Source organism: Falco naumanni, chromosome 15 (genome assembly GCF_017639655.2).
Source record: "Falco naumanni isolate bFalNau1 chromosome 15, bFalNau1.pat, whole genome shotgun sequence".
In the NCBI taxonomy this organism is placed as follows: domain Eukaryota; kingdom Metazoa; phylum Chordata; class Aves; order Falconiformes; family Falconidae; genus Falco; species Falco naumanni.
The window spans coordinates 19,465,664-19,483,537 of record NC_054068.1 but is presented as its reverse complement, the minus strand read 5'-3'; the positions used below and the strand labels follow the sequence as shown (position 1 = coordinate 19,483,537).

The following is a 17,874-nucleotide window of genomic DNA, read 5'->3' as shown; positions in this document are numbered from 1 at the left end:
TTGTACCCCAAAGCACAAACCTATGGGCCTATAAAAGTGACCTTTGCTGTACAGGGTGAGAGTTTTTCAGGATATTGTTGGTTCACAGGCTCCTCATAAATTTATGTTTGTAAATACGATAGACATAGACTGCTGTGACTGAACACTGTCTCTATTCCTTGTTCTTAGGTAGCTTTTGGCAATTACTCACAGCTGAGCAGACTTGTGAATTCTGTGAATTTCCTTTACTGAATCTGGCACAAAAAATTCCCTGTAAAAGTGTGTTTTATTTCTTATGCAGAAAGAATGGATTACAGCCCTGAGAAAAAGTACTATCAGAGGAAAATAGCCGTAGCTTGATACATTTGTTGACAATTTCATTGTTTTGTTTAAAAAATTGCCAGGACTTGTTCCTACAACAGATCATGATTTTTTACAGGCACAGTACCTCGTGAGAAGAATAGTGCTTTTGTTCCTCCAAACTGGTATTTTTTAATTGTCAGTGTAAATGAAAGCAAGATGGTAACAAACTTTTCCCAGACATCAGAACAGAGAGAAGAAATATAAAGTATGCCTGTATTCAGATAGAATATTTAAATAAGAGTGATATGGAGTGTTTAGGGGAGCTTTTTTACAGTGGTGCACTTCCATTCTTCCAAAAAAAATGTTTATAATGAATTATTTTAACATATGTTGAAAGGATAGAAGGTCCTTTGCATTTTGTATGTTTAATTCCAAACCACTGAAGAGGAAAGTAATTAATGTGTTCCTCCAAAGAAATGTGGAATTCATGTTTTATTCCTAACTGGATTTCTCTTATGACTATTACTAGCAGAAGGGCACCAGTTGCTATCAGAATTTGGAGTGCTCGCTTTGCTAAGTTTGCAGTGTACAGATACTTTATAATTGATTTTAACCACCTGTAATGAAGTATTGTAGAGGTCCTGTTCCTTGCTGTTTGTAACCAACTGCCCCATTGATGTCAGTGGCACCTTGGCCTGAATTAAGCCTGAGCAACTGAAACTAGGCTCAATAAAACAAAACACTCTAGAAAGCCTAAGTGTAGAGCCACTTCTAGCTGAATTACTGCCTAACTCTTCAGGCTTGAAAACAAAAGCCAAATATGTTTGTCAAAGTCCTTCTTTCACTGCCTTGGCACGGAAATTGCAATTTGAAGTGATTTCTTCCAAGTCTGAGGCTTAGAGGTTTTTCCCTGCTTTTGCTCCCTGCCAAATACTGGATAGCTGAAAGATTTGGCCTCGATTCTTAGTAAGTTTTCCCTTCTTTCACTCAATGTAAGTGATGAGAATCAGCATATTTCTGTTGAACTTAGAGGTGCCTTTCTTGAAGTATTAGATGAACTATCCCAGCACAGTACTTCCACCTCTTCCTACAGTTTATTCCTGTACTGGTGGAGATAGTCAGCTCTGGCAGCTGCATGGTTTTAGGAAATAATCTACTCGAAACTCATGCTCAGGCCAGCTTTGTGTGGAGGAGCCATGTCCCAAAGAGAAGTGTCTGTTTCTCTTAAGGGTAAACACACCATCTTTCTGCTTGTGGCCTGTTTTGGAAGTACCTTTCTGTCATTCTCCAACAGCAAAATAGATACTTGGTGTTTCTGGTCTCCTTGCTTCCAGTTCAGCCTGCCCACCAGAAGGCAAAAGTTTGCTTATGTTCTTGATGTAAATATACAACCTAGAGAACCAAGTTCAAGCTTAACCACTTCCCGTGTAGCCTTGGGGCTGAAGACTTCAGTGCTTGGGCACATTTCGCATCCTTACTAAGTTTTCCATAACCTGAAGTACATCCCAGTAACACAGAGCAGCAAGTTCTTGTTACGTTAGTTACTGTGGTTAAAAACATGGCCTCAAATACTCCAAACTGGATGGTGTCCTGTATGCCTTGGTAGTACCAAGTAGAATAATGGAACCTATTTTCACCTCCACTAATAAAATCACTCCCTTTCTATGCTACTTTTACAGCGGGCATCAATCCTTGTTTTAATGCTAATTATCATACCTTGTTGGGTTAGTGCTGGGTTTCCATAGGTATCCCTCTGAAGTCTGAGTGGTATAATTTGATTTCCATATAGTATAAAACTAACTGCTCTATTTCCTTGTTTCTCTATATAACTGATAAAAACTCAAAATCTGAAATCTGCCGTAGTAAACCTACTGCCCAAAAAATAATTGCTTCTGTTATTGCTAATGTCTTGCACAGCTGGATAGCAGTACAAAGCTTAAGAAAGTAAGCATAATCTTAGAATTTGGAAACCAGTGTCTTCATGGTGCTGTTACTTTAAAAACTCTTACTCATCCACAGCATTACTGAGGAAGGATCAATTAGCTATCTGGTTAATAATTTAGGATTTCTAGCTGTAAGGAATAGACTGACCCGACACAAACTTAATCCATCAGGAACTGTAGTCTCCTTTAGCAAAGATTTGTTGATCAAGAAGTGACTACTGGCCATCTACCAAGAAGAATCAGGTGTGATTCCTACACAAACACTGGGGTCAAGTTGAGCGGTTGTTCAAGCAGTCGTGCAATATGCTATAAGAACATGCAATATTCTTAAAGGAGAGTTCAGCTTTTGCTTGAAGAGGTTTTCAGAGGGAATGTAGCCAGTCAAGACCTTTACTTGAACTATTACTTAATATACTGCATCCAAAAATGGTGCATCATTTTGTAAACCCTCTATACTGATGCAAATTTAAAATTACAACATCGCTTCTATTTCCTGACCCTGTTCCACATAATACATATCTTTATAATCAGAAGATTCAGGTCTCCATGTTGTAAAAAAGCCATGGGAATGAGTTATTTGATGTAATAAAAGAAGAAATACTGTTTTCTGAATTGGGCTGTCTTTATTAGGTTGGATCTGAATACACTAAAACTTTGCATGAGTTTGGGTCCACACCTGAGCTGTACAGCTGGACTTGATGAGCTAATCCAAATATTGGATAAGTGAACATAATGCCCCTTGTGATTCCCTGTTTTTACAGCTGGGGAAGCAGATGTTACAGATTGTGTTACATGAGTGGCTATTCTCATTTTTGCAATATAAACTAGCTGTTAATAAGTACAGGGCCTAGGGTCTTAATGACAGCCCCAAAATTCAGGGTTCAAAGCATAAGGCAATGTCAAATTCCCTATTTCTTCTTACCTTCTGAAAACTGAACTTTGAATCTATTTCACGGTGAGGAAAGAACCCTAATATTTGAAGTTTCAGTTTACAGACAGAATCACAAAGTGAGCTGTTCCCCAGATCAGTGGAACTAAATCAAAACATTGTGAATAGGTTCTACCACAGCCTCACCCACTACAAAGTCAAAATCATACCCCAAGCATGATGTGACAACAGAAGATGCATAGAACCATTTTAAATCATAAAGGAGCAAAGCAAGAATATAGGGATTGCATTTTGCTTTACAAAGGCTTAAACACAAGACAATTATAAAGAAAACCTTTTTTTAAATGCTGTTCAAACATATTCCGTAATAGTGAAGTTCTTTGTTTGAAGATGCTGAATGTATAATTTCTTATAGTTCACTTCAAAGTCAGGTTCTTTAACAGACTGCATGTGTATATAGCCTTTTGCTATAAATGATCTGTCTTTACATTTGAGTTATGAACACATCATATGTTGTCTTTGTAAGGGCAGTAGATTTCCTAGGTGTCATTATTTGCCATCATAGTGAGTTCCTTTGAACTGACCCCCCCTTACTGTTTTCAGAGCACTGAGATTAGTTTACCCAAACCCCTGCCGACAGTCTGTGTATCACTACTGATCTTTCACTGGGCTGTCTTCAGAGGAGAAATAGCAGCCATAAATGTTTCAGAGCTATAAACACAGACCTGAAGATCCCTACTGTAGCAAGGCATGGTTTAACACACATTAGGTTATTTCTGGGAACAGTAGTGTCTCTTTGTTTCTACAGGGTTGGACTCACTGCTCAGCAGGTGTGTGCTCTGATATCCTTCTGTTCACAGCACAGATATATTAATTGATTATTCAGATTAATTAAACAGCTGATTCCATTAGCCTGATGCCCATCCTCCTTTCTTTATCCTAATCAAATCCCATTTTCCCCTGGAGGTCCTTAATGAAATTATTTATACACAGATTGATATCTTTGTGTTATAGATCAGTTGTTAATTTATATAGCTTTTTGGTTTTGGTTCCAAGTGTTTAATTTGAGTGTGCCTTTGCCTGTCTTGGCCTATATTGCAGGATGTTCTTTTGGTTAGGAGTTGGAAAAAGCCCAACTCTGGGCTCTCACTGCATCTGTGGTGCTCTGCTCCTGCTCTGTGCTTCATCTCGCCTCATTGAACTATTGAGGCAGCTGAGCAAACAGAGGTCTGCTTTGAGATATTTTGCAAGTAGAGAAATAGGCCAAGCCTGTTGCACAAATTATTATTTTAAAGCCTTAAAGTCAGCTCAGGTTGGCATGCAGTTGTCCTTGTTGGAATATTGCTGTGTTTCCTTGCCCTGAAAAAGTTGGTAGGAGCAGAAGTGGTACACTGGGGAAGGTTTGCATCTTTTGTCCAATTCCGTTTTGTTCAGTGGCGAGTATTGCATTTGTACAGGAGAAACCAAAGTTCACAGAGGCAAGAGTCTTAATCACACAGGAATACAGATCAACATTACAACTGCATTTTAACCTTAGTCTTCTGATGCCTATGCTGAAGGCTGCATGCTAAGTTATTTTGCCTTCCAGAGGAAACATTCTTAGACATGGAATTTTGAATAAATAGAAGAGGCAACTCAATACTTACTCATAAAATTCAGCTGCAGGAGTGAGCTTGTACTTTGAGTATTTGGTACCATTGCCAAGCACTGATGCGTTGAAGAGTTTGGGATCTGTACAGTTTGGACTGTTCCAACTGTTGTCACAGTTTGTCCAGGGGAGCTCAAATGTGAATGATGAAAATAGATAATACAGAGACCAAGCTATGATAACGTTGTAGTAGAAACCCACGTAAAGAGCTATGAGTATCACTGCATAGCCTACACCTAAGGACAAAGGAAAACTAGATTACACATTGAGTTTTACATGTAACAGCATATGCAAACATCATAGTTAAAGTAGTTAAACTCAGCCATACATGGTTGAAAATCATTTTAGATCTTCACACCAATAAAAGGAATTTTTCACATTACATACACACATGTAAACACCGTATCACTGACCTTAAAACAAAAAGTTACATTAATGGTTTTGGAAAATAACTGGCTTTTAGCCAACCCATTTGTTTGCCAGAAAAATAAATTAAGCAGTGCAGTGTCAAAATTTTCTCTTGTACAACTCTGTTGCTGATTTGCTTCCAATGCAGAAGATTGCAAGCCCATGTTAGGAGTGAAACTCACTTCATCTTCATAATGTCAGAGTCCTTGGCAACTTTTCTTGGAAAAGTAAAGCTTGAGACTTAAGTGAAGTTTCCCTGTGCCTCACATTCCCACCCTGAGCTAGTTTGGAACAGATGCTGATCCCTCTCCTGTTTCTTTCTCATTGTTACTCTCCAGATTGGCTTCCGTCAGTGTGTTAGTAGGTCCAAAACATGCATGAAACAGTCTGTGCTGTTCCACTGAGGGGCTCCCAGTGGTTCTTGGGTATGCCAGTAAATCTTGGTGAATATCAAGCTTGGGGCTAAGCCATGTGTGGACATTCAAACCATTTTGTTATCTCCTCAGGATTACAGAATTCCCACTCTAAACGTTTTCTTTTGACTTTCAACATTTGACTTTTGTATTTTTCTGTACTGTGAAGTGTGCCTGGAGGGTCCCTTTCATGAGAGAGCCCCAGAGAGTGCATGTCCTCCTCATGAAAACAGACATTTTCCAATGGTTTCAGGGGGAAGCTTTGGTACTAATGTCAGAGCAGAATGAAAACTTGTTGCCAGAATTTTTCGGGAAGCTGGCTTTACCTTGGTTCATATCTTTCTTCCTTTACTATGTGCACAGCATTGCTCTCTGAATCCTACCCCAATGTTGTATGTATTACATACAACATGTAGAGACTACAGCTGATTTATGACTATCATTGCTGTACTGTCACAGCACCTGTTTTTTGAACACACTGCACTGGAAGCCTAGAAGTTGGGGATTATTAGGCTTTCATATTTCTTGGTAAAGCAAAGAAGCAGCACACACTTTGAGTATTAATCCTTGGTTTAAAATTTGCATAAGGAGCAGATGCTGACTGGGAAGGAGTTGGCAGTTCAAAGACTGTTGAATATACCAAAGTTACTCTTTGCTCTTCAGGAGGCTTTTAATACATTGACCAGTTTTCCATCCCTAACATCAGAGAAAAGATTGTGAAAGTAAAGTTGAAACTGTATCTTGAAATTCCTTGATGCTTAGGTGAATCCAGTACATTAACACTCAATCTCTAGCGATACGTTATGATTCATAGAATGGAGCAAAGGGTTAAATCACCCAAGGGAGTAGTTCTTAAATGTTAATGTGAATGTTGAAATACTAACTATGAATAATAGAAGTTGCACTGAAATTGGATTACTTCTGTTTAAAAAAAGTTCGTGAAATTCTTCCAATTCAGGAGGACAATGATAGAACTTTAATATCAAGATTAAAAAATACTGGATCAAATGTATCTTAATTGTCACTTCTGAAATCATAAGAATGTTCAGGAATGAATTTGCTCTCCTGTTTTTAGGTCTAGCTTTTCTTGAAAGTAATGCTGCACTACACATTATGCACTCTAAAACAGACTGTGGAAAATGCAGAGATGAAAACAGACTGTGTTGCAAAGGTTAGAGGGTATATTTTTAATTGCATGCATTATGAGAGCATCTCATTAGGAGCGGTGTCCTTAGAGTTCATAGCAATAATATAGCTAAAAATAGTACTATAGTGCTGTTCATTTAGAGAAACTGTTACAAATGTGTAGACTGTATACTTTCCACTTGAGTGAGAGATTTGAGTTATTCCAGAAAGAACTCAAAAGCATTAGCAGTAAAATGTGTTTGTATGTTACTAGAACATTTGGTCAAAGCTTTAAAAGTACTCAGTTTATACTAGTGCTGAGGTGCAAATATAACTCAATGCTTATTACTTTTTGAGAATCAAATAACTTATGCTGTTCTATATCCTAGCAATAAGAACACTTAAAAATCAACAGTAATGTATGTTTAGTCCACCTTGAAAATGTCAGCTTAAAAACACAGCTGGAATGTCAACAAGACTATACATGAAATAAGTTCTATTTTCCTTTCTCATCATCTTTTCAATCCTGAAGTCAACAGATAGAGTACCTCTGAGCACAGTGGTATTTAGCTTAAACACTTTGAGATCCTTAAGGTCTAATTTTTGCAGTTAGCTGTTCAAAATCCTTGTTGTCATCCAAAGGTATTAACTGATACTGGGAGGAATTTTGATTGAGCAAGGGTCTCCAGGTTCCCTGGTGCTGGCATGAATTTTGTCTCCTGTGAAGGGTTTATAGAAGGGCTAGGTAGATCTATATGAATTAATCTTAAAATTTTGGGGCACATATTTTATTAGCTCAATTATTTCTTTTTTTATTAGATCTCTAATTTTGCTGTGAGTTTTGCATTTGATAAGAAAAAAACTCTGCAGTTTTCCTATTCTGCAGCACTAGACTCCTTGAAGAGGAAAGCTTTATTTTGAGAAAGAAGACTAACATTTACTCAGCGTAACCTATATCCAAGCACCGGATTTGCCAAGTTTGGATTGCTATTGTTAAGCTCCTCAGCTTTTATCAGTCATAGGATGAACATGATCTGAATTTTAAGGTTCTAAGATCAGCTGAGCTTCACTGGTTTCATTTTGGATAGCTCCATGTGTGAAAGGCTTTTACATAAGATGCTAGATACAGTCTGGTATAGATGCAAGGGAACATAGAACTTTTTCTGGTAAACAATGCTTAAGAAAATTCATGAGACTCCTTAACAAATACTTGTTTCATGTACAGAAAGCATATGGCTTCTTTCACCCATGGAGATCCCTTTATCTCCACGCCAAACACCCTGATCAGTATCCAGACACCTAACCGTGGCTATTTCTTCCTTGCAGAATGATGGCAACTCACTGCACGAGTCAACACTCCCCAGTCTTTTATTCAGTGATGCTGGATAGTTAACCCTAGTAGAAAACACTTAATAATAGTAATAGTGGTAATAATAATAGTGATGATGATGTTCAGGTTTTAGTAAGTACTTTTCATTGCTAGATTTGAAAACCACTTTACAAAGTCTATCAGAATCATTGGTCCCATTTCATAGGCAGGAAAACTGAGGTACAGTCACAGATAACTCATGTGATATTACAATTTGCGTGGCTGAACTACAGTCCTCACAACTCCATTTTAGTCTTCTATCCACTGTGGTATGCTGACTTCTGCAGAGAAAGAGCCACACAATGGACTGAACGGAGTCAGCGGTTATCGTAGTCACTGGGGGAGCTGGGGCTGAATTGACCTGGATGGGTTTTGGTTATTTCCAAGTGTTTGCATTGCCAACCCCACCCTCCACCTTAGACATACCCAGTTCCTCCCACTCCCCAATATTCAGGGGAAAGGGATGACAGAGCTGACTGCTACTGCTCATTGCTTTCTGCTGCACTCTTCAGCAATCACCCTGAAGATGATTTCTGGGGCTTTTCCCATTTTGTGCTCCACCTGTGGTAACAAAAAGACTTCTGACTTCAAGGGCTGGGGAAAGGTCAGCAAATACCATGCTGGCAGTGGAAAGACCAGAGACCTTTACTTTGTGATCGCAAGTGTGTGGCACCCTGACAGCGCTATTCAAGTGAGCAGAGGGACACTTACCTTTGAAAACTGGACAGATTTTCCACACAGTGGCAGCCCCTTCTCGGTTATACTGTCCCAGTGCTAATTCCATATAGAACAGGGGCATTCCAGCAATGATTAAGAAGAGGATATATGGAATAAGAAAAGCACCTAGAAAGAGAATAATTAGACATCATAGTTTGTGTTATGGTTACATTTTGCTTTCTCTATTGCTTACTTTTACTGGCTAAAGACAAAGTCACTGCCTTGGGAAGTAGAAAGAAATTATCAGGAAAGAAGAATCCACATTCTCTTGTCCCTTTCCTGTATTTTTTAAGGTCTCAGAGACAGAACCCCTGAAAAAAGCTGTAGACCATGCTTCCTATTTCCTTGTTTCCCTTGCGCTTCTTGCCTTCAAGTTTAAGGAAATGTGTCCGTGAAAATTAATCCCTAACTGAAGAAGAAATGATGCCAAACACACTTGCAGACGTAAAAGGGATTATGAAAAGTTTTGTTATTTTTTTTTTTAGTGTAGTACATTCAAAAGGGAACATGGAGGCCAGCAGCAGAGGGAAAACAATGTCGTAAGAGTTCCTGTAAATACAGTTTAAATCATACTGTATAAGGTGTCTGCAGGAACCTCTGGCTTGAAAATTAATCACTACTGGTCAGTCATATGGAATTTAGGCTTCCATAGCATATTTTGGTTTTTACTATAATAAATTTCCTTATTTTTATGAAATGTGTTAGACAGCACACCCCTTTCCAGCTTAGTGATATTCTTTGCCATTCCTGTGGAGCAGGTGCTGGGTTTTACTGCTGGGCCCAAGCACAGCATCTCTACATCGCAGCAGGACAGTGCCGGGGCTGCTGGCACCTTCCTGCAATTTGTAACATAACTTAGTTGAGGATTCACTTGGGTGTTCATACCACAGAAACTGTCACCTGTGGAAAAATCCTGATGTGTCAGTGCTACTACGATAAAAAGTATTACCAAGTCAAACACAAAAGGATCTTCTAATGTAGAAACTATCTGAAAATTTCTTAGTTATTTTATATGATCCAGGTCACAGAAAGAAGACTCCCCCAGCACATGGCTACATATACTATAAAAAATTAGACTTGATGCCATGTTTAATAATTGGATAACCTGTCAGTCCTCTGCTTTGTGGTACCTGTAAAGTGTAGCTTTTATTTTATTGTATAGCTTGCTTGGTCCAGAACAGTTTAATTAATGCAAAATTTGTATAAAAAGAATTATTAGATTGTTTTGATAAATAAGGAGCTGGCAGAGTAACTATATATCCTGAATTACTAACTGCTGTCTTTAGGAGTTAATATGAAAAAGAAACTACATTGTAAAAAACATAGGTAAATTGTTCAGCAAAAAACCAAAGCAAAACAACAAAAGCCCAACAGCAGCAGCTATTTCTCCCAATAGCAAGTAGGAACTTTTGTAAACCATTAAAAACTTGTATTGCTTCTAAATATATAAACTTACAGAAGGTATGTGTAGTCTGTAAAAGTACTAAAGCATGACACTATCTATCTAAAACATGTCAGTAAGCAGCATGAATTGCGTATTTTAAAAGTACTTCTGAAACTACTGTCACACCTTTAAAAGTGAATAGTTGTTGCTCCTTTACCTTTCATGTTTGCTTTTCACAGGTATTACTAGTGTAAGCTGCCTAGCATGATGGTTGAGAGAGGGAGTTTTGAGAATAAGAATGGAAAACCAAACTCTGTTCTTTTAGTTATACCGCAAATCTACTTCTAAAAGTAACATGCTGTTACATAATAAGGACATTTGAAAGTTTTAACTCTTGCGATGAAACAGAGACAAGGTATATAACAGAAAGAATAGCTTAAAGCTTTGAGAATGTATCCTAAAAGCTGAAATATATTGGTTGTATCACTTTGGGGGCAAGTGTCATCTTATTCATGATGTTTATATGCAACCTCTGAATGCAACTACAGTGCCAGTGATACGTGTTTTAATAATATTTCAGTGGTGTTCATGAGCTGCTTTCTGCGATTGTCATGTTGAGCTGTCATATGTTTGAGTATTGTAGAGAAAAAAATACTTGTACTCAATAAATCCTTGATACACTGAAGTTTGGAGCTCTGTTAAATGTTGAAACATACTCAGCTAAGTCAATCTAGGATACTACATATTGCTTTCACTATATCTAGAAAAATTATTTTAGGTGCTTTTACTGTCAGGGTTCTTGTAAGTGACAGCCTTTGAAGTGCCATCCTTGCCTTGCTTCGATAGTATTACAGTGTGTGGAGCTGACTCACAAACCAAGCTTATATTTGGGATGTATGGCGTCTGCACAGAGTACTGTTCGAATAAATTTAATTTCAAGAGACTGGGGAAAAAATGATGCCACAAACTGAATAGGGAAATCTGTGTTTGCGAAAGTTATCCTGGAGATGTGTAGTGGACATACATATTAAATGCTAGTTTAAAATACGTGGTTTTAAAGTATGACTAATACAGTGACGAACTGTGAAGTGTACTGTACTTAGGCATACTTGCTTAAGCATCATCTACTTGGCGGCGAGTCATTTCAAGGAGGTTTCTTTCTTTTTTTTCTTCCCCCGCCCTGCCCCCGCAAGGGATTAATAAAGTGTGGTGTAATTTTCAACAAAGAGCACAGTTACACAGTATGGCAGGGTTCCATAGCTGGGTTACTTTTCAGGTAACTAAATGATTGAAGTATTTTGAAATTGAGATAAATATCAAAGTAAGGGTGCTTAGTCACATTAAGTTGACTTAATGTTTTGGAGACTTCTGGAAACTTTTTGTTTAACAGCTTCTGATTAAGTAAAAAATACCAGAAAGTCAGGTATTTTGTAAATGTCTTGATATTTACTCTTCTCTTCCTAGCTATATCCAGAATCAAACTTCATGGTGTTCACTGAACCCTTTCTAAGATCATGGGCCCTTCAAAGGAAAATAATGATGGTCAAAGTATCATTCAAATTGCTGCAGACTAGAATGGTACACAATTCGTAGACAGCATATGTGACCAGTTTCACTCTGTGATTGTACACTGGCTCCATCATAGGACTGGTTTGTGTGCAGTATCTTATGAACAAGAGGTGTTGTTTGGAAGGAGACTTCACACTGTCCTGCAAGTGTGAGCTGCCTGTGGGTCAGGGAGGAGGCAAACCGGCATCCTGGTGGGCCTCGTGCTTTGGGTCCACTGGTATGAATGCAAGCATCATGCCAGACTTCTCTGAAGGAGCAGCCTCGCTCTTAATGCCTGCCTGGTCTATGAAGTCAAAACGTTAGGAAGAGTGACACAGTGCCAGCTGTGTCACTCCAGCCTGTGCCACCCGCCACAGAAAGTGCTGTGCTTTAATTGCACAAATACAAGAGGCCAGTCAGATCTGTACAGCCCAGACAGCTGAGCATTTCGGGAGCACGCACTTTGGCTAACGCTTCAGCCAGACTTGCCAAGGTCTACCTACCTCGGAGAGCTGAGGGAATGCAGTCTGTGGGATTGCTGCATTGTCAGTAACATACTGATAGCACTCGAGAGGATTCCACTCCCCCACTGTGTGATGGGATGGGGTTGAGCACACAGCTGCATCCCATAAGGCAATACTGGTTTCAGCAATCCCTAATGGCTCCTAATTTCCCTTTAGAGCTAAAAATCTGAAGTAATTAACATCTGTGGTACAGCCCTGGCATAAGAGCCGTACTTGACTTGCTACTGAGTCACGTGCAGCTCAAAAGCCACGGGTTGGCCTTGGACTATTGTGAATTGCTGCATCTCTCTGTTAGCAGATTTCATGAGATCTATATACATTACTTAAGGTACCAGTGTATACATGGAGTTAAGACAGCTTTGTGTCTTTTGCAAAACTAGATTAGGTCAAGCCCTCAGCATCTACAAGAACCATCTGTGTGAAACTACAGTGGAAACTTACTTTAGAAAAATGAAACACTATTACATTTAATTAATGAAGAACAAAATGCAAGCAACTATTTGCATTCCCGTGTTCAGTGCCAAAACTTCTTAATTTTCGTGTAACAGAATCCATGCAAAGAGTGTCTCCTCCCTGTGTTCTTCAGCATCCTGGGGGGTGGGAAGCAAAGAGAGATACAGCTCTAAATACTCCTCTCAATCCTATTAGGTCGTCTCATCTTGCTTTTAAATACCAGAAAGAAAGAAGCATTAATTTACTAATGACTGAAAAAAGATCATTTAAACAGCTGCTGTTATCCTGAAAGGATTTGTTGACGCATACACAAGAAGCAGGCCAGGACAGGGGGTAACTGAAACAACTTTGAACTATTTGTGCTCGTTAGCCTTCTGCATTTGTTACCATGGTTATTCTAGTCAAAATGTTAACTGGCAGGGATGCCTGCTAAAACAAGAATCTTTGAGCAAATATTGCAGTATATTTTCAGGTAGGACTGTTTCCAGTATTTGTGCAGGAAAAGAGTCTAAAAGCAAAGATCTCCCAATTGATGAATTGAATTAAAGCTAATCTCTCTATCTGATAACAACACTGCTTTTTTTTTTTTTTTTCATCTTGAATAAACAGTACCTCAAACTATATCAGCAAACAGTTGATAGAATGCAGTAAGTTCGTTCAGACAATGAGGAAAATGGGTGGAAACTAATCTGTGCAGAGTTTTGTGAATGAAAAAGGAAGTCCCCGATGCAGAGACCGTGAAATCTAGATTGTACAGGATCACCACAGGTAGAAAAACTAGGTAACGGGCAAGGCAAGCATTTCTTAGTACATGAATGTTAGTTCTGGCTCTTCAGCCTACTAGCCACCAGCTGGCTTGCACAGCCACTGAGGGCACCTCTGAAGGAGGTGAGTTTGAGCCTACTGCTGACCCCTGCGAAGAAGGGATGGAAGGGTCAACCTTTACTGACCTGAGGTTAAAAGCAATAAGGGTTTGCATGGTACAACAGCAAAGAGAAGTCTGAGATAGAAAGGAGCATGATATAACCTCAGTGTCAAAGCCAAGATGATGATTTTAACAGCAGCTGTATGATGATGTTGAGCCCAGCCAGCGATAGATTATAGTGGTCAAAAATAACATTTTTCTGCAAAACAGATTGCATGACATACTATAAAAACTTCAGCAGCACTTTGTGCATATAAAATCCTCCAAGTATGCAATAAAATCTTCTAAGTATGCAACCTTTTTCATGGAAAGTATTTTTGAATCATAAACCAAATGGAGCTATACCATGGTTTCTTTTGAAGCCCTTTTATTTAGCGATTCCCTCTAACAAACTGTTGCTAGATTTGAACCTATTTATATTTCTAATCTCAATTTGGGCTCAGAGCTTTCAGTTTTTCCAGAATTCCAATTTTAATAGTGTTCCTTTCACTCAAAAGGAAGTGAAAACAAATAGTTTCCAGAAATGGTTCAATGCTGTTCATGGGCTGATGCCAGCTGAAGCTTGCATTTTTTGTCTTGAGCTGTTAACCTGCTAGCGCCTTGAAATCACTTAAGTGCAGTGAATTTATAAGCTGGTCACTGGGCTGTAACAGAAAAGGTTACTCAAGCCCTTCTTTGCAAACCCAGTCATCTCTTTGGCTTTTTGTTACAAGAGTAATGAGCTAAAGAAACCCATTAGTAGCTATTTTGAACAGATTAATGAGAGTTAAATGTACCCAGCCACTCAGAGCAGCATGATTCATTCATAAATAACACCCAAGTCATTGGCTAAGGTCCTATTTACATAAATTAATGAAATGATCACATTTACAACAGTGTGTAGTTTAAAGATAATCAGAGGAACATACAAGAACAGAATCCTGGCCTGTGTTGCCTGATAGGAAATTAAGCAGTAAAGAAAGAGACATGGTGGGTTTGAGAGATCAAATCCGGTTGGTCCAAGGTGTGGCAGTGGGAGCTCTGGAGCCTTGTGGCAGGCTCCTGCTGCTGACCTTTGCTGCAGACCTTCACAACACTCATTGCTGCCAGCTTAGGAAATGAAGCCATTACAATCTTCTGCCAGGAGTGTGACCATAGAAAGTCAAAAAATCTGCTTTACAAGGTTGCAGTAATAGCTTTTGGTTTTACATTGTGCCTCCTTATAGCAGAGGTACTATTGGAGCTGGCCCTTTTGTTTCTAAATAAATGAACTGGCATCAAGGTGAATTTTGAGAATAGTTTGGTAGAGTAAATAACCTGGAGTTTGTAACAATGTGAAAGTCTAGCTACTAACCTTCCTGCCCAAATCCATCTTGTTGATTTTATGCCTTTTTCCAACTACCTGGCTGGTTTAAACAAGGAATGAGAGAGGAAGCGAGCTGGAATGTGGAGCCAGCTTGTAGACTGTTCTGCTATGTGGTTTATGAAATCCCTATTACTACTGTTCAATAAGACAGGGGGTTTTGAGTGGTAGTATCCTTTCCTGGAACAGCTAACACTGTTGGGGACAAAACAGAAAACTTTCTAATTCATAAGCTGCTCAGAAGGTGCTGGTCAGGGGAAGTGGGTAGTACTTGACTGCTGGGTCAGCGTGCATATGCCTAGCTGGAGAACACTGCTGCTTCACAACAGACATGACTGGAAGCTTAGAGATGATAAATTAAGAGGAAAAAATATTATCCTATCATTTTATTAATAGGAGTGTTCTATTAGTGTTTTTTCCCCAACCTTGCAATTATTAGGGGTGACACAGGGATATATTCACCTGCAATTGCATATAAACAAAACCACCCATGGAAGGTGTAGGCTGTACTTGAGATGTGCAAAATGAAGTGTCTGTCAAAATGTACCCTGATTTATTGGTGGGAGAACATCTATGGCTAAAAATATTTTTGAATGAAGACATCAGAAACTATTTGCTGTGAGCTTGTGGATCAAGATAAGCAGGTATTGCTGAAATCCAGCACTGGAAAATCCATAATAAGCTAACCTCATGTGATAAGTTTTCCTTGAAATGTGTGTACTGAAAACCTGTTTTCTGTGAGGTGCAGAATATAGTCATGAATATGAAAGGAAATACTACTTCATCACCTTTAGCTGTCTCTTAAATGTAGGGAACTCCTTGGTTGGTGCCAGGGAGATTCGGGGAACTACAGTTTTACTTCAGTTCAGGTACAGACTGTTAGTCATAGTTTTCTCTCCCTTCTTAGAAAACTTTTGTGTTCATATGTGTTTGTTTTGTCTTAGTTGTAAAGTAAAATTAATGTTTTCCAAATTCATGGATCCATCTGATTTTGATGCCAGAATGGTTTGTTAGATACTTTGATCTAACTTCCTAACATAAACTAGTTTCAGACAGAAGAACATACAATCCTGACTTGAAGATATCAGGCAGATGCATTGCTTCTTTTTTTTGTGTGGCTTGTTTCATAGTTTAACAACTTTGGTGTTAAAAAAAAATTTAAAAAAGTCATTATTTCTGATTTTAATATATCTGACTTTTGATTGTGGCAGTGCTTTCCCTGATAAATTAAAATGCCCTGCAATACTTTCTATTCTCCTCCTGTGAAGATGCTTAAGTGCTGCAATCAAGTGTTGCAGCCTTCTTTTTATAATCTGAAGAGACTGAGTGAACTAAAATGATGAATTACAGTGTAATAATGATTCCTGCTTTTCTGTCTAAAATTCCCACCTTACAGGTGTTTCTTGGTGTAGCAGGTTTGTGTACTGGCAGGTTGAAGAGTTATATGAAACATTTTTTGTACCCACATTAAGTTATGGTACCTACTTTGTGAGCTGTGTGTTTGATGCTTCAGGAATGCCAAGTTTATATCCCTGAGATGTTCCTCCACCTTGCTAGAAAACAGGCTGGAATGAATCCTCTGGATTTCAGCCCCTTGCTTACGCAGTTTTTGTCCTTGCTTTGGTCTTTCTACTCTTTCTAACACTCTCAGGATTGTCCTTGTGGGAGCTGCTCACTGTCCTGTGCACGCTGTACAGGGTATAAACATGGGGAGACTCACCTCCTAGTTGTGCCGCCTGCATTGTGTGCCTAATACGAGGTAGTAAGCCTGCCCTGGCAGAGCAAATTAGAGCCGCAGTAGTAGCTAAAGTACACAGTGAGACAAGGCACATTAAGTGTGCTTCATTTTGTACATGTAACAGTGCAACCTCTGGTTCACAACACAGCCTCGGGTGGAGGGCCTTTCTCATAAAAACTGCTTTTCTTTTGCAGGTTGTCAAAATAAAAAATGGCCCCAAAGTTAAGCACCCTCTGGAGAGGACACAGTACCCATTTTAGGCAGCATGAGATTCATAACTGTGCCAGGGTAAAAAAAAAAAAAGTGCTTAAGACATCTTAAATCAGCTCTAGACAAGTGCCAGGCAGCTTTCAAGAGGATTAATGTACAAACCAATAGGAGGTAAATGCCTTGAAATTCTGCTAGAGAAGAATCAAGTATAAACACTTTGAGGGACACTTCAAGCTTGCCTTACCATTTAGTGATTAATCCAATTTTAAGCTGTAACTCCAATTTTTGCACTCAATGACCAAAGCAAAACTTTCCTTTTTCTTCATGGCTTTATTAGAGATTTATTTATAATAGCGCAATACTTTCTGTACTATCTTAGTCTTTACAAACTCTTGCACAACAGAATCCTCTAAATTCTTCCTATCAATAAAAAGTTATGTTCTATCCCAGAAGCCTGAGACAGTTACACATTTCTGTCTGTAAGAATTCTAGTAAATCTAAGATTTTGTCTCAGTCATTATAAATGAAGCCTTGAGGATGAATGCTCTTTGGATGCCACTGAAGGAAGAAGAATAACTATCCTGTAAACTACATATAATGCATGTTTATATGAGGCTTTTGAGTAGAAGGCAAACAGTTACATATACTATAAAGCCATTCTCCGTGTTTTATTAAAACCCACCTGTGTTTTCTGTCAACAGTACTGGGAGGTATTCTTAATGTACAGTTTTCTGGTACATCTATATCTCTTAGACATGCTATATAAACTACAAAGTAGTGATTTCACACATATTTTTAAATGCATAGTATGCTATCTAGCCATAAAAAATATTTTCTTTTATAAGACAAATGTTGCATCAGTTTAATTTATTTGTAAACGTTAATTGCTGTGTGTGATGCCAATAGCAAAAATTTTGGCAAATCTACTGTTACAGTGATGGCTACTACTGCATAAT

General features: G+C 38.6%; 1 protein-coding gene and 1 long non-coding RNA gene across 2 annotated transcripts in view; one reads left to right on the top strand and one right to left on the bottom strand.

Annotated features, from left to right (window-relative positions):
* LOC121098122 overlaps positions 1 to 17,874 on the top strand; it is a 426,198-nt gene that overhangs the window by 84,777 nt on the left and 323,547 nt on the right. The window lies entirely within an intron of this gene.
* SLC6A2 (solute carrier family 6 member 2) overlaps positions 1 to 17,874 on the bottom strand; it is a 78,577-nt gene that overhangs the window by 47,351 nt on the left and 13,352 nt on the right. Inside the window, exons 2-3 of the mRNA XM_040615796.1 lie at positions 8,789 to 8,920; positions 4,761 to 4,998 (exon numbers count right to left, since the gene is read on the bottom strand). Coding sequence (XP_040471730.1) covers positions 4,761 to 4,998; positions 8,789 to 8,920 — 370 coding nt within the window. The remainder of the gene's footprint in view (positions 1 to 4,760; positions 4,999 to 8,788; positions 8,921 to 17,874) is intronic.